At 40.3% G+C, this 16,219-nt stretch overlaps 3 protein-coding genes across 7 annotated transcripts; all 3 read right to left on the reverse strand.

The window, feature by feature from the left end:
- Positions 1 to 742: 742 nt before the first annotated feature.
- On the reverse strand, positions 743 to 1,885 carry LOC102703406 (transcription termination factor MTERF8, chloroplastic-like). Its single transcript, XM_006656734.1, has one exon. It carries the CDS (start codon positions 1,883 to 1,885, stop codon positions 743 to 745), a length of 1,143 nt encoding a protein of 380 aa, XP_006656797.1.
- A 3,067-nt stretch (positions 1,886 to 4,952) lies between these two features.
- On the reverse strand, positions 4,953 to 6,445 carry LOC102721560. Its single transcript, XM_006655866.3, has one exon. The coding sequence runs from the start codon at positions 6,369 to 6,371 to the stop codon at positions 5,175 to 5,177; it is 1,197 nt and encodes a 398-aa protein (XP_006655929.1). The 5' UTR covers positions 6,372 to 6,445; the 3' UTR covers positions 4,953 to 5,174.
- A 2,853-nt stretch (positions 6,446 to 9,298) lies between these two features.
- LOC102703693 (transcription termination factor MTERF4, chloroplastic-like) lies at positions 9,299 to 15,009 on the reverse strand. 5 transcript variants are annotated; one of them, XR_005812089.1, is made up of 4 exons: positions 13,651 to 14,985; positions 12,163 to 12,258; positions 11,191 to 11,277; positions 9,299 to 9,706 (listed from the first exon to the last, which is right to left on the reverse strand). XR_005812089.1 is itself a non-coding variant. In XM_040525587.1 (1 exon), the coding sequence occupies exon 1, from the start codon at positions 14,897 to 14,899 to the stop codon at positions 13,724 to 13,726; it is 1,176 nt and encodes a 391-aa protein (XP_040381521.1). In that variant the 5' UTR covers positions 14,900 to 15,009; the 3' UTR covers positions 13,504 to 13,723. The 5 variants fall into 5 exon arrangements, 1 of the variants encoding a protein (XP_040381521.1); XR_005812090.1 differs by having other exon boundaries at positions 12,163 to 12,264; XR_005812091.1 differs by lacking the exon at positions 12,163 to 12,258.
- Between the last annotated feature and the right edge of the window lie 1,210 nt (positions 15,010 to 16,219).

Below are 16,219 nucleotides of genomic sequence, written 5' to 3' on the forward strand. Positions count from 1 at the left end.
TAACCACAGAGAAATAATTTAAAAATCATAACAATGCTTAATATCATACACTTGGTGCACAGTATGATCCATCCTGTTTATGCTTCAGTACACCTAGACGCAAGATGCTATAGAACCTGAGAAAAAAGAAATGCCAAGTCCTACATATGCCGCCATGCAGGGAAGCAACTTATGTAAGCTAAAGGAAAACTAAATTAAAACAGAGAAGACTGAATTGAGCATAAAATTAAACATAACTGGATGCATAGACACTAGAGTAGGGATGAACTGAAAACTGAATAGTGAATCAATATTTAGAATGTCAAAGCGGTGCATCATCACAGCATCTGTATACAGACAAATATTGGGCCAAAACTGCATGCCATCCCCCCCCCCCCCCCCCATCCACATGCCTTTACAATTTGTTTTGAGTATTGGTTCTATGCACCATGCCATATGATCAACTAAAGCAATGATCCACTTCGTACTACAATTGTGGGGATATTCACTATAAGAAACTAATTAATCAATTAATTCATTATGAAACATGAGATACTATGAACACATTGGGGTCACCAAAAGAGCTCTACAACAGTTGTTTGTATAAATCTTTGGCAACAAACAACTGGAAAAGTGTAATATCTATGCCAATAATCGGTGACATTGTTACAATCAAGAAAAGAGATAGACAATGAAGACACTACCGTTTAATACATATGAAGAGATACTAACATGAAAGGTGTAATATCTCCATTCAAAAATATCAAGATTGGAGTTCAGAGGGCATCTCCCCTGAACAACATGCAGCATAAATCTCCGCAAGCCCAGGAATACTCTCCTTGTGACGGTCAATATATGATGACCTGAATTGCGTCTCTGTCACAACCACCATTGAACAGTAATCAACTCTTACAATCCCACTCTCCTGCAGGGCCTTCATGACAAGGTACCGGGGCAAGAGTCTTCGCTTCAGGCTGTAGCCGAAAAATGCAGGCCTATGCACGATGTACTCTGGATCAAGACCAACCTTGGTGGTCAGGAACTCTGCAGTAGTGCGCAGCTTATCAACAGATGCTCTTAGGATGGATGGGTGGTGAACCACTGCTATGCGTAGTTGCTCGTCAGTGCACCCAAGGGCTCTCTTCAATGTCTCTCTTCTCGAGTCAATCTTCTCCTGGCTTACACAAGCGACGGTCGCAAGCGCATACTTGAACTGCCCCGAGTTGCGGGGCACTCCGAGCTTGTCAGCGCGCATCACTAACTCTTTCAGCCTCTCTGGATTGGAGCCAAGCACCCAATACGCATTGAAATGGAGCTTGGCAATATCGATGGCACTTAATCCGCACTGCTTCAGGTACGCAATGTTGGGCTTCAGCATAGTGTCAAGGTTGGGCAACAGGATCCGGTTGCAGCTCTTGATGGACGGGAGGAGCTCATCGAAGGAACCAAACACGGAGATCCAGAACTTGAGCTTGCTGGCGACGTCGCTGCGACGGAGCATGGTCGCGGCGGCCAAGACGAGGCTCACCATCTCGGAGTCGGACAGCCCGAGGCCGCGGAGAGCATCGACGCGGGGGGCGAGAGTCACGTCCACCTTGGCGCGGAGGAGCAGCGGGTCGGAGGCGATGATGCCGGCGATGTCGGAGCGGGAGAGGCCGAGTCCGGAGAAGAAGGCGAGGACGGCGTCCGCCTTGGAGGGGGAATTGAGGCGGAAGAGCAGCCTGGACGCCCTGGGAACCTGCGCCCGGGTGAGGCCGCAGGCGGTGACGAGGTAGTCGTCGACGGAGAAGGTGGAGGCGGAGGTAGTGGATGCAGTGGAGTAGAGAAGGCGATGGGGTGACGGGAGAGGACAGGCACAGCCTCCGCCGCGGGGGAGAGAGAGCAGTTGCTTTTGGAGGCGGAGCATGGCGGCTCCGGCGGCGGACGCTCGCCGGCGGCTAGGGTTTTAGCTGTATTCCCCTTTACCCACCGAGCCGAGCAATGTGTAGGCAGCGTTGTTTGAGGTCCGGTGAGTTAACCTATCCTGGACTCAATAGATTAGTATATATTTAATTAAGTATTAATTATTAACAAATATAAAATATATTAATACGATTTTTTAAATAACTTTTCTATAAAAAATACAACGTTTAGCAGTTGAGAAGCGTGTGCGCGGAAAACGAGAGGATAAGTTAACTTAGAGGGGTCGAACGCGGCCGTAATCTTAGCTGTCGAGCCCGATCAATTTTGTCTGAATTATTTTAAATTCAGCACTTTTCAAAAAAAATTTATAAATAGATTCGTTTAAAAATATTATCTAAAGATAAGTTTATTTCTTTGTGCCACACAACGTAACGCCAAGGTATAACCGCTCGGCGTCGCGCATCATGGCACCGATATGGGACTGATTAGGATATATTATGTCTGAGGTGGGGTCAGAAATAAAATATGTTTTTTTTAAAAAAAACATGGTTAGTAAAAGGTAGGAATAAATTATGTTTGGTGAACAAAGTGTGAATGATTTGTATAGCAACGCAAGGTTAGTCTTATTACTCGTTATTTAGAGTAAATATATTAAGTTCATTAGTATTGCTTATTTGTAGTATATTAGGCATTCGTTATAAAATTTGTATTCTCATTACTCGCTATTTAGGGTAGATATTTATTTCTTCACATGTATGGACGAATCTATAGTTACTAACCTATATGGATTATCTGAAATACTATAGATCCAGAAACACATTGCATATCATACTGTAGAAGAAGAAATGCAATATTTTGTATGTATTGAATTATATGCTGACAAAAAGAAAGTGCGCAAAATGAATGGACCATCATAAAAATACTGACCCAATGCTACCGTTTAGCCTACCCTCTACATTTGTGGGGCAGATTGTTAGGCATTTAACCTTTTGCCACTTTTTTGATTGGATAATAACAGATTTGTCACTCGTTGTCTATCACATATGAGCCCTCATGTGTCTATGACATATGAGTACAGCGATAAATCTGTTATCACCGCTCGTAAGAGTGGCAAAAAGTTAATTATTCCTAGATTGTTGTATCGCACGTTGTGGGATGATGAATTGACATCAAGATCAAAGATGGTGAGAAAAATAAGCCCCGTGGGAATTTTAAGCGAGAAATTGGAGTATCCTCGTTGTTCTCTTTGGGACTTCAAAACTGGAGAAATGAAATTCTCCCCACCGTTGACAGTTTATAGAAGGCACTCACTAAGGTTGGTTACATAGATGAAATACAACACATCGAAAATACGATATACTTAGACTTCTTTCTTATGTTAGTAACCAGCGCAAAAAAAATAGTGGTTCATTAGCATATGGCTAATTAATTATTAGTTATAAAAACTTTTAAAATAGATTTATATAATCTTTAAAATAAATTTTCTATATTTTTTTATAAAAAAATGTGTTTTTAGCAGCTCGGTAAATATGCGTACGGAAAATGAAAGAATATAAGTTGAGAAGAGAGGGTAAAGTACGCTGGCTTGGGTCAATTGCCTCCGTATCTCATTTTTAACAACTCGCTACCATTTCCATGAGCAGCGAGTGCTAGCGATTAGCAAAATAATGCAATGGAACATTCAGTTATGCCAAATGTCCAATTTCCATTCAGAGGAAAGCAGTAGAACGCCACATTAAAGGATATCCGTAGGTTATGTGTGAAGTAGACAACTATCTACTTACAAACTTTTCCACCTCTATTCTCTTCTCAACCGACTCATCAAGACAATGCATCATCAAGACAACTACTCAATGGATTGAAGGAAGTTCCACACCAACAATACATCAAAGCTGCGGCTCAAATGGGGGAAAAAAAATCTTCTTGTCGGAAGAGATGCCTCACAGCTATAATTTACAAATTCACACTATTGGAACCGTTACATCGAACGGATCCTAGGCCCTCTTCGAAACACATAAATTTTACAGGAATTTCAAAGAAAACAGTTCAATTCCTCTAAATTTCCTTTGAAAAAATCCTCCAAATTGTAATGCATTACCAATGCAATCTGTTGGGGGGTCGGATCGTTCAGTTTCAAGACTGTCTTTAGAAATACCCAACTTTTGCCTTTGCAAATACTGTTAAGCTTGTCTCAGATGTGAAAGTGTCGCTTGAGCACTTGAAATGAGGACCCTTTCTTGAAACAAATGTGATAGGCAGCAATAGTTCACAAAACCAAAAGTTACAGTACAATATACTCCCTCCATTCAAAAATGTATCTGGACAAACAGATGTACAGGTGTATAGTAAAAATGATTATATTTTGGATCAGAGGGAGTATAATGGAGTAAGATAGTGTGTCGTATGTGCATATGTAGCTTTTCTTTATATATGATTAGGAGAAACTGAGCCTAGTACATGAGGTGCTAATAATATGTTTATGTATGCATACAAGATTATATAAAAAAACATCCCATCATGACGCATGAATAAGCAAACTACTAGTACTACTTTGTAAGGTCTAACACACCCGACCATCCTAATGCCAGACTAACATAAAGTTAAAACAAACTCGATACAGTAAATCACATAATGAAAAGCAAACAGTTAACCTGTACAACTTTCATGTCTGAACCAAATAAACCAAAGTCTTAGACGTACAAATAGTACAGGAACCAAACAGTGCAGCCATTAGCAACAATAGAAATCAATGTGACAGCAATTCATTGTCAGATATCCAAGAGGAAATTGTTAACATGTCTTCCTTAAGGATGAAATCACAGTAATCTTTTCCCAGATCTCTTTGGAATAACTCAAAATAAGATTTTAGGATCAGGACTCTACAATAAGAGGACGAGTTTCAAACATTTAATATATTTAGTTTCCCAGAAAAGCAAATCAAATTCACCTCAAATAGTGATGGGATAAATGCAACAGAAATAACAAGGGATTCAATTGCTAATTATTCAACATCTGTTGCTGAACCATATAGATCCAACCAACAGTGACAGAACTATAACAATTCAATCGCCTTAGTGCTAGAAAATATTCAGCTCACGCCATAAAGTTTTATCTAATCCATCTAATAGAAAGAACAGTCTTTGATTGGCATAGTGACATCCCTAATCGAGACTGGATCTCAGTTTGTCCTGTGGAGAGCAAAGCCCAATTTCATCTGTCTACTGAAGTGAATAGACCAAAGTGATAACTAACCTTAAAAATGTCCCAACTTGCTGATATTACTAGAAGAAGCATCAACACACTCTTTTATCTCTCTTACCCTTAGATAGCACCTTCAACTGCTGCACTCCACATCCAGTACAGCTAGAAGCATATGCATCACCAAGACCTGGAATACTCTCCACATAAGGATCCACAAATTTAACCATAAACTTATTATTGCTAATCACGGCAATATTAAAGAAGTCATAATTGGTCTTAAGCAATCCGTTCCCCTTGAGAACATTGATCAAGCAATGCCGTGGCAATAACCGGTGCTCAATGCTGTACATGATGAGTGCAGGCCTTCGTGCAATGTATGGAATCTCTAGACCAACATCCTTCGTCAAGAACTTCATACTTTGACGAAGCCTTTCCTCCTTCATAGCTACGATGTTTGGCATGCTCTTCACCGCTATTGACAAATCCTCCTGTGACCATCCAAGCTTCTTGAACAGCCGTAGATTCTTGGTGAACTTCTCCTGCCTGAGGATCGAAAACGTCACGACCGCGGTAGAAAATGTCCGTGTCCCCTGCTTAATTCCGAACTCGATAGCATGTGTCACAGCATCTTCCAAGTGCTTAGTAGGCCTGCTGAGCGACATGAACGCAAATGCGCGCCAATTCGATGTAGTTATCCCATATTGCTGGAGGATGCCCAGGTTGGGCTTGATCACCTTCTCAATGCTGGCGCTAATGACACCATAGTTACTCCTGATGACATCGAGACACCTGTCGAAGGAGCCAAAGACTGTGAGCAAGTAGGTGAGCTTTCGCCCAAGCGACTTGCAGCGGAACTGGCTGCGGACGAGCGGGACGAGGCGCGCGATCTGGGAGCGCGACAAGCCGAGGCTGCTGAGCTCGGCCACGCGGGCGTCCAGCGTCTTCTCCACCCTGGCGCAGAGCACGCGCGGGTCGTTTACGACCACCTCGGCGATGTCGGCGCTCGAGAGGCCGAGGCCGGAGAGGAAGGCGAGGACGGCGTCGGGGTTGGAGGGGGACTTGAGGTGGGAGAGCCCCCTGGAGACCTTCCCTGCTCGGTCTCTGGTCAGGCCGCAGGACTCGACGAGGTAGTCCTCGACGGCGAAGGGTTTGGGGGAAACGGGTACGGCGGCGCTGGAGAGGAGGAGGCGGTGGAGGGAGAGGAGGGGATTGGCGTGGTCGGCCGGGGCTGCGGCGGCGCACGGTGGATGGAGAAGGCGAGAAAGTACGCCCCTCCGGAGGTGAATCATGGCGTCGGCGGCGGCGACGGCGGCCGCTTGGCACCGCAGCTTCCCTAGCTCGGAGAGACTATGCTGGAAATGGGCCTTTCCGACATCTTACTCGTGGGCTTAATTTGGAAGAGCCCTAGGCCTCCCAGTGGGACCCATTCTCTGATTTCTTCGTTAATAAATATTAAAAATTTTTACTAAGTCACAAGAAAAATACTCTCTGTTTTATAATATTTTGCATGTGACTTACTTTATTATTAAAATAACTTTAAGCATGACTTATCATTTTTTTATATTTATACTAGATGTTTGAATAAGACGAATGATCAAACGTTCAAAAAGTTAAGCATCGAAGGTAGTAAATAATATTTCTATAATTTTTTAAATAAGACAAATAGTTAAATATTACAAGAAAAATATCAAATACTTTACATTATGACACAAAGGGGGAGTACTAGTTGCATGTTTTTCTCGTTAACACGTTCATTCTTATTACTCCACGAGTCAAATTATTTTAGCAATTATAAATTGGAGGTGGCTATGTCGCGCGCGGTAGCTGGTTAGTGCTAAACCGTGACCCACCTAAAACAGAAATACGCTAGTTGCTACTATTACACCCAAACATGCATGTATTTTTTTTCTTCTTATGGAAATTTCTCTTAAATTATTCATCTAATTTATGATCCGATTACATCATTATGTTCCAAACAATTAAATCTTTATAACAAGATCTTACATGATTATATTTTGATAAAAAACAAATTACTTTTATAATATATCCAAATTACTTATAGATTTCACTAAATTACATTTTAGTCATATAAAGATAAATTTAATAAAGCCTGAAAGCAATTTAAATATATTATAAAAGTAACTTAAAACAAAAGTAAAGTAACCTATTACAGTATTAAAAAAAATCTATTGTGTGGGTAAAAACGTAAGCCTATCTAAAAATTAAATTTAATCAACATATCATAGTTACCCCACGACGGATTTACTTTTAATGTCACTTTCATTATTTCTTAATATATGTAAATTACTTTTATGTTGTATTAAATTTATTTTTATATGTCTAAAATGTAACTTAATGAAATCTAAAAGTAATTTAGATATATTATAAAAGTAATTTGTATTTTTTTCATCAAAATATAATCATGTGAGATCTTATTATAAAGATCTAATTGTTACGAACACATGTAACCGGATCGTAGATCGGATGAGTAGTTTAAGAGAAAATTGTATTTGAAGCATATGTGGTTCCAAATTTCTTGATGGACTAGTAGTATATTTTTAGTAAAGTAAGACACTTGTGGATCGGACATCTCGGTGTGGGATCGGACGGTCGATCAATGTGTCTCAGTTAAGTCTATCGAGTTCGGGATTTACTTCTAGGGGCTATTTCGTTTTTGCCCCTGTTTCAGGTTCTAATACTGATTTTACCTCTCTTTTTTAGGGTTTTCGTTTTTGCCCTTACTTTTTTTAATTGAACGAACCACTTGCCCCTCTTTTGGATGGAAGGACTAACGGTGTTAAATGACATAATGGTGTTAAATGACATTTTAAAGGATTATTTTACCCCTGCGCGAGAATATCATTTTGATTTTTTTTACAAAAGATCATAGAACTATACAAAAGCAATATATTGTTAATTCAAATGGCATGTTTAAAAACTTGTAATTTTTTTAAAATATTTGACAAAGTTTTAAAACTATGTCAAACTTTTTTAAAAAAATATAAGTTTCATAGAAATATACAAAAGCAATATATTATTAATTCAAATGACATGTTTAAAACTTATAATTTTTTAAACAAGGTAATTTCGTCATTAATTATTTCAAGAATTAAATCTTTTATTTTTTAAACTAAATATATTGATCAACTAACAGTCAACTTAACTTCCATCCAAAATAGGGGTAAACGGTTCATTCGGTTAAAAAAAAGGGCAAAAACGAATTTTAGGAGAGGTAAAATCAATATTAGACTTAAAAATCAGAGCAGGAATGAAATTGTCCTTACCTCTAATGTCATGACAAATTACTTTTATTTTGTTTTAAGTTACTTCTGTAATATATGTAAATTACATTTATGTTATATTAAATTTATTTTTATGTCTAAAATGTAACTTAACGAAATCTAAAAGTAATTTGAATATATTATAAAAGTAATTTGTATTTTTTATCAAAATATAATCATATAAGCTCTTGTTATAAAAATTTAATTGTTACGAACACAACGGTATAATTGGATTGTAGATCGGATGAGTAGTTTATGAGAAAATTGTATTTGAAACATATGTGATTTCAATTTGCTTAGTGGACTGGTAGTATACTTTTAAGACATTCGATATTTCAGCTATAGAAACCATTAAAACCATAATACTAGGTATAATTTACTTTTCTCTCACCTATAGCTTAACAAGGTCTGGGCTCGAACCATCAATGACATCTATGAATCCACTGATTCGGACTTGTTCCTAGGTGTCAGTAAATAGGGAGGAGATAAGGCGGCTCAAAAACTGTCGCTCGATAAGATTGTAGAGTACATGTGCACTAATTAGATTTTACCTTATAAATTTATCACTAGCTTGAAATTTTATTATAAAATTGTTAAAAATATTATAAAATTACCATTAGAACTATGATATAATATAGAAAATCAAGTAACAAATTTACAAAAGACTTTTTTTCCATGGCTCTCCCTGTTCATATAAGTTAATTTGCGTTTGTCATAAATTAATATTTTCAAGTTTGATAAAGCTTATAGTAAAATATATTAACATCCACAACTCCTAGTTAGTTTTTTTTAAATCCACCACTAAATATATTTATTTTGTGTTAGGACCGTTGCTATTCTTTTTCATGGCACCGACTGTTGATGATTCACTGAAAAAAAACCAAATCTATGATATCTATCAATAGAACCTTTACAACATCCAATCCCTTGGCCGATGGGCTTCCGATCCACTTCAATGGATTCGAATATGTATTTTTGGGCCGATTTGCGCATGTGCCTCTTGAATATTTTTGGGCTATTTATTGATTTAATCCAAGTTTATTATTTCCCCTTGCATGAGCAAGTCGAGAGTTCAAAAATCACGTGAGCAGTGATTTGATCAAAAAACAAAGCAGACGAAAACAGAGTAATGAAAACCAACCACGCAATAAAAAATATGAAAAGTAACACATAATATCATGGTCAAATTTATGCACAAATTATCAAAGTAATCACGTGAATTCTGCAGCAAACATCAATGATCAATTATGGTCAAATTGCAGCTCTCTAAACCCTCCATTTGCTTGTATCTTGGTGGCCTTGTTTTTTTTTTATATCATATTCCAACAGTATAAAAGAAATCGCTGCACATGAAGACACACACAAAAACATCATAGTAAGCTCATTACCCCTAATATACAAAAAATGGTTTAGCCATGTTGCTAGATTGCCTAATAATTTAGCTGAGATACTTTCCTTTGATCATGCATTGCTACAATTGAAACAAAGAAACATACAAGCAACAGCATATACCTTCTGGATTTTGTGCTCAAACAAAATGCATCCCAGACCATAGAAGCTATGATTGCACTTAATTTATACTAAAGTTTGCACTTTGTTTATAATAAAGTGCTTATTTCCATATTATTTGACAATAGGTAAAGTTATGTGCAAATTTAAATATATACATTCTACAAATATAGTTGAACCGTAGTTAAGGAAAAAGAAATCATCGAGCCAGCAAATAGCAAAACTTAGATCAGATTTTGACAGAGCAATCAAATTTCAACTAGACAAAAATCCCTAGTTAGCAGAAAAAATTGGATAAAATGATAGAAAACAGACCGACCTTGAAAAAAAATTCTCCAACTCAACCAAAATCATAAAAAACTATGATTGCACTTAATTTATGTTGAAGTTGGACTTGTAGATACTAAAGTTACATATTTTTATAATATCAACTATAGGCTAAGCTATGTGCAAGCTTAGTACACTATTGTGCAAGTATAGGTGACTGATAGTTAAGACTTAAGAATAAGAAACAAATAGCTAAGAAATAGAAAAAAATTGGAACAGATTCTGACAGAGCAAAACAAATCTCAACCCCACCAATCAAGACAAACCAGGCACTACGGTGAGACGTGAAAACACCCAATCCCAAAATAACCCACCTAGGTGCAAAATTTTCCATTACTTCCAGACAAAAATAACATACAACAGAAGTTACAGAATGTTTTCAGTTACTCACAGAAGCTATGGCGACAGGCTAGCTACCAACATATGAATCTTGTAAAAAAAAAAGATACACAAAATACTAATAATTATTATCTGTAATAACCACTCACATCCATAATCAAGCACCCAGGAAGGCAAACACAAAAGATTCAAACAAAGATATTCTATACACCATGGAAAATCAAAAGGAGTTTAGTGTAACAAACCTCAGATACACTATCAAAACCTTCGAAAGGGGAAGCCATCACAATCAAGAATGCAAAAGCAAAATGTTCAGCTTGGGATTATGTTTCGGTTTATTTTTTGTTGGTTTTGAATTAGAGATCAAAGTTCATACTTCTTGTCCTAGTCAATAAACTGGATGCTTGCCATATTGATAAGGAGGTTTTTCTTAGTGATATCTACATCACAGAACGATCAAGTTGATCCTAGATATAAAAAATCTTCAATTTGAGTAACATTAAAAAACTGAGGCTTGATAATACAAATTGGTATTCAAATCATTACCAGTGTTCCTTTTCACTGATTCCACAAATCAAGCACGATCAATCATGCGAGAATAGCCCACAAAAGGCAGGCAACAACCAACATGCATCAGAACAAAAGTACAGACCTGGTAGAAGGGCAACAGCATCGGCATCGGCGAGGGAGCGGTAGATGGCACGCCAATGGTGGAGGAGGAATCCTCACATATTAATATCTATGGTAAAAAGATGATCATAAGATTAGCTATAAAAAGACTAGGATTAAGCACATTTCGTCCTAGAAAAATATTGCAGACAAGATGATCTCTTAAGTACTAAAATTCTGAAACAAGCTTCTGGACAGGGGCACTGGTGTTATGGTGCTGCTCAACGTATACAGGTTACAATGTCACATGACAACAATAAATTATACCCATAGGATCAGATGCATAAATGACTTGTTCAGAAGAAACAAAACCAAACATTATTTTTTAACAGTCAAGGAGAGCAATTTATTTGGAAAGAGAAGAGAAACAACCTATTTCAAGCACAACTGATTAAATAACGATGTTATGCAGACTAGCTATCAGAATATACATGCAAATCTCAAGCACAACTATACGGCGAACACAACTCCACAAGCCCACTAGACTACTAGGAACAATCTTGACTGGACCCTAAAGCCCTCGTTCACAACTCTAGTCGCCCATGAGATATCCAAACACACACCACAGAATCCCACACCAATGCCACACACACACATAAGTCAAAAGCTCGTGCCGATTTAACTCAGATTTGAGCAAACAAGAGGCCACAGAAGCCTGTAAGTTAGTTCCTCAATTGCATGTTGAAACCAAACATACAAATCACAAAAAATCACCACCCCGGCCCCCAAAATTCCACTTGCAACTTGAAAACATCACATGATCCCCATGCTCTTACCCATTCCCAAATCAAAATGTTCAGATTCAAAAAAAAAAAAAAGCTATTGATTCTCATATATGGAAAAGAAATAGAATGCAGGGCGCCGCGCGTGCCAAACTCACCTATTTGCTCTCACTGTTCAGCCTCTGTCCAATCCACAAAACCAAAAAGAGATTGATTTGTTGATTGAGTCATACCTGAGAAGAGGCTAGGCAAAACGAAGTCTCGACCGGCGCTACAGCGTTGACCCGGCGAGTCAGATTGCCAGCTTGTTCACTGCTCTCTCAGAAATGCTGAGTCTCCTCACAAAATGAAAAAGAAAGAAACACTGAGTCATGCGAGGTGTAGCGGTGGGGATTAACGGGCTAGGCAGCGCAACTCGCTCACAAATTTTGCATCCTTAAAAGGCCCAAATAGCATACGAATCTTGAAACAAATCCAGTAGCCAGAAAATCGACTGACCAATTCTAAAATTTCAAGCGTTTGATGAATAGCAAAAGCGCTTTTTTATAGACTTGGTCAAAATTGAACCTATTGATTTAGAACAAAACCAAAGTAACTCGTAATATGAAACGGAGGTAGTAATAGTATGGATTTAATTCATTTTTCTAAACTAAATTGGACCTAATCCAATTTTTCTGAACTAAATTGAACCTAATCTAGTTTCTTGTGTGCAAGCAATGAACTGGCTTGCATTGATTGTTTTGTAATCAATCATCCATGTAAAATACAAGCGTTCAGGTGTGACCAATGCAGGACAGATGAAACTTTACAAAGATGATTACTGCTTACAATTCTGTTTTTATTAAATATTCTGCCAAAATGAAACAAATCGATACCATAAGTGTGTTTCTGTGATCATCAGCAATCCATGCAGCATCCGGAAAAAAAATCTTAATTGTAGTGGCTCATTCAGTAATGCACTTCTGGTTTATGCTTTGGGATATGTACTATCCCATCTGCATATAGCACAGTTGGATTTACACTTAATAGGTTTGCTTTAGCTGCAGTATGCTTGAGCCAATAGAAATTAAGGAAATGGAGTATGTTTTGAGCCAAAGCCACACAAGATTCAACTTCCTTTGTGTGTGTTGTCTTGAAAATTGGGCACCCTCGTCAAAGAGTGAACGCACAGGGAGACATCATTGCAGGAACAACATAGCACCCAGCATGTTGTAAAAACTTGTAAGTCATGTTAGCCTACAATTCAATCACAGTTGATAATAGTCATCTCAGAGAAAGAGAACAAGAACAGTCCCAGCATGGCTAAACCCATGTTTGGCAGTCTGGTTACTTGTCAGAGAATATTTGAATTAAACCCCAACATGATTGTGTTTGAGCACATTCCTGTGATAGTTGCTACAAAATCTAAGGTGTGTTACTGGATTGTCAGCAGGTACTCTAAACCTTGCTATTCTTGTTCACTTTGCAACACCTGCTAGCACCTTTTTTTTTTCAAAGCAAATTCCCAATTAAATATTTTAGCCCAACAGCTTGGATCATCCAGTGTTTAGCCTGTCAGATAAAATCTCAATGCCTTTTTATTCCAAACCCATTGCCATAAACCATTGTCATTCTCAATCATCAGAGCTACTGCAAGATAAAAGTAACAAACAACGTACATACTTCTTCAGCACAAGCTTTAACATATATAGATTATACAAGACGATCCAAGGGGCACAAACCTTAATAATTTGCATTCCTGTGCGACGATCTAGCCAAAATCGACAGAGGAACTTCAACACCATCCATTTCAGTCTACAGTCCAAGCAGTGAAGCAACTCCATTTAATTTCGCAAAACAACGGGATGCGTAAGCTTCAGCGAGGCCTGGAATGTGGTCCTTATAAGGATCCACGAACCTTTGCACAAACTCCTCCTCACCCACTGTGGCTGTGCGGTAGTAATCCAACTCGCAATTCAGCAATCCCTTTGCCCGGAGGACCTTGAGCAAGTGATGCCGAGGCAACAACCGCCTTTCAAGGCTATAAGTGAACAGTGCTGGCCTTTGTGCAATGTACCGTTCCTCCAGTCCAATATCCCTCTTGAGGAACTCCACAGTTCGCCGTATCTTTTTTTCAGATAATGACAGAATCTTGGGCGCCCTCCTAACAATCAATAAGAAATCATCCCGCGAAAACCCAAGCCCATCCAGGATCCGTAATTTCGTAGCAACAGACTCCTTGCTTGTAAAGGCCACCGCAAGGAGTGCGTACCGGAACATCCGAGAACGGCGGTCTAGGCCTAACTCCTCCGCTCGTGCCACGGCGTCCCGGAGATAGCTGGGATTCAAGGTGAACAGCCGTCTGGAGTAGAGGTTTGAAGAACTGGCAATATCAGAAGCATCCATCCCGCACTCCTTGAGGAGCGCCAGGTTCGGCTTCACCACCTTCTCGAGGCTGGCGCTGAGGATGGAGCTGTTTATCTTGAGGCAATTTAGGATCTTCTCGAATGAGCCCAAGACCGGGAGCCAGAAACCGAGGTTTGTGGCGAGGGAGCAGCTGCGGAAGGTGTTGGTAGCGAGAGGGAGGAGGCGCGCGATTTGGGAGCGCGAGATGCCCAGGTCGCCGAGCTCGGCGACGCGTCTAGCTAGGTTTTTCTCCACACTGGCGCACAGCAACCCTGGGTCGGCGGCGACGGTGGCGGCGATGTCGGGGCGCGAGACGCCGAGGCCGGAGAGGAAGGCGAGGACGGCGTCGGGCCTGGAGGGGGACCTGAGGTGGGAGAGCTTCCCCGAAGCCTTGGCTGCTTGGGCCCGGGTGAGGCCGCAGGTGGCGACGAGGTACTCCTCGACGGCGAAGGGTTTGGGGGAAGCTGGCGCGGTGGCGGAGACGGCGCGGCGGAGGGATATGAGCGGAGAAATTACTACAGCATGGGGGACATGGGACTCGAGCTGCAGGAGGAGAGACACGATGCGCCTCCGGAGGTGGATCATGGCGGCGGCGGCGCGACGACTGCCGGCGGCCTCCGGAGGGATTTCTGAGCTGCTCGGAGGCGGAGCCGGCCGAGGAACTCGCCAAATTTCAGGCCCATTTCCCAGTGAATCTCTCGGTGTTTTCCTCTCGGATGAGTGGGCCGTGTAAATCGTGTTAATGGCCCAAAATTGTCGATTTGTTACCTTTTAAAACATCATCGTCGGGCTAAAAATGCTTGCTCTCAGTCTCAGAAAACACAGAATGCAGTCTGCTCAGGGACGAACTGAGTCTGTTCCCCGTCCGGCAAGCAGAGCAAATCAGTAAAGAACTCAGAAAGTTTGGGGGCAATTTTCGTTGGGTTTTTCCACCCGAGAACTTAACTGAAATTACATTCAGAATGAAAGCTAAATAGCTAGTACTAGACTTAGAACGTGTCATCACACGTTCCCTACGACTCGGACTCTCGCTGAAGCGCTCGCATCGCGCCATCCCACGAAGCTGAAGACTCCGGCAAACCAACAAACTCGTGCCTACTGCACGTTACAGAATGCTAACCTTGTCTCAGGAGAGGTACGGCGCGAGTAGGCAAATTTACTACTCGGCCTAATTTGTTTTCTAACCAAATTCGTTTATTGGAGTTTGGTGGGCCTAGTTTATTTGTAGGCTGAAACGTCGATCGCAATTTCATCGGCCGAATTTAACCATGGGACAAATAAGTGATGGTTTATATAACTCAAACGTACTCGTGGGTAGTATTCATTGATGTAACCCAAATTTTCATAAAATAGGCCTGCAAATAGGTTGGTGGGAATGGGTTTAACGCGTTGGATGTTAGTCTGGATTTGCTTTGGTTGCGTTGAAATGCACCAGCATCTCTAATGGATTGGATTACTTTGGATGCACAAGAAAAATCGATCGGTATGGATTGGATTGATTTGAATCCACAAGAAAAATGGATCGGTATGGATATTGGTTTCGGTTTGGAGTTTCCAGTTTCAAAACGATTTTTACCCATGGGGATCCAATGGGTTCTACTAAATGGACCGACGGGCTACGATTATCTGTGCTGGATCTGGTGCGGCCGTGAGGGCAGCTTGGAGATGGAGATCTCGCGGCGGCGGAGGTAGAATCCCACATGTCTATGGCCGGCACGTTGGCGAGCCACCGTGGCTGCCAGGAGGATCCGCCGCTAAGGTTGCAACACCGTCGCCAGTCCAGGCCAAGTAGAAGCTGGAGACGTCTGGGTCGTGCATCGATCGATCGATCGATGCTGAAAGCAAAAGAAAAATCAATGGGCAAAAGCAAAACACCATGGAGAAGTTTGCTTACTGTCCCCAAAT

This window comes from Oryza brachyantha, chromosome 6 (genome assembly GCF_000231095.2).
Source record: "Oryza brachyantha chromosome 6, ObraRS2, whole genome shotgun sequence".
NCBI classification, from domain to species: domain Eukaryota; kingdom Viridiplantae; phylum Streptophyta; class Magnoliopsida; order Poales; family Poaceae; genus Oryza; species Oryza brachyantha.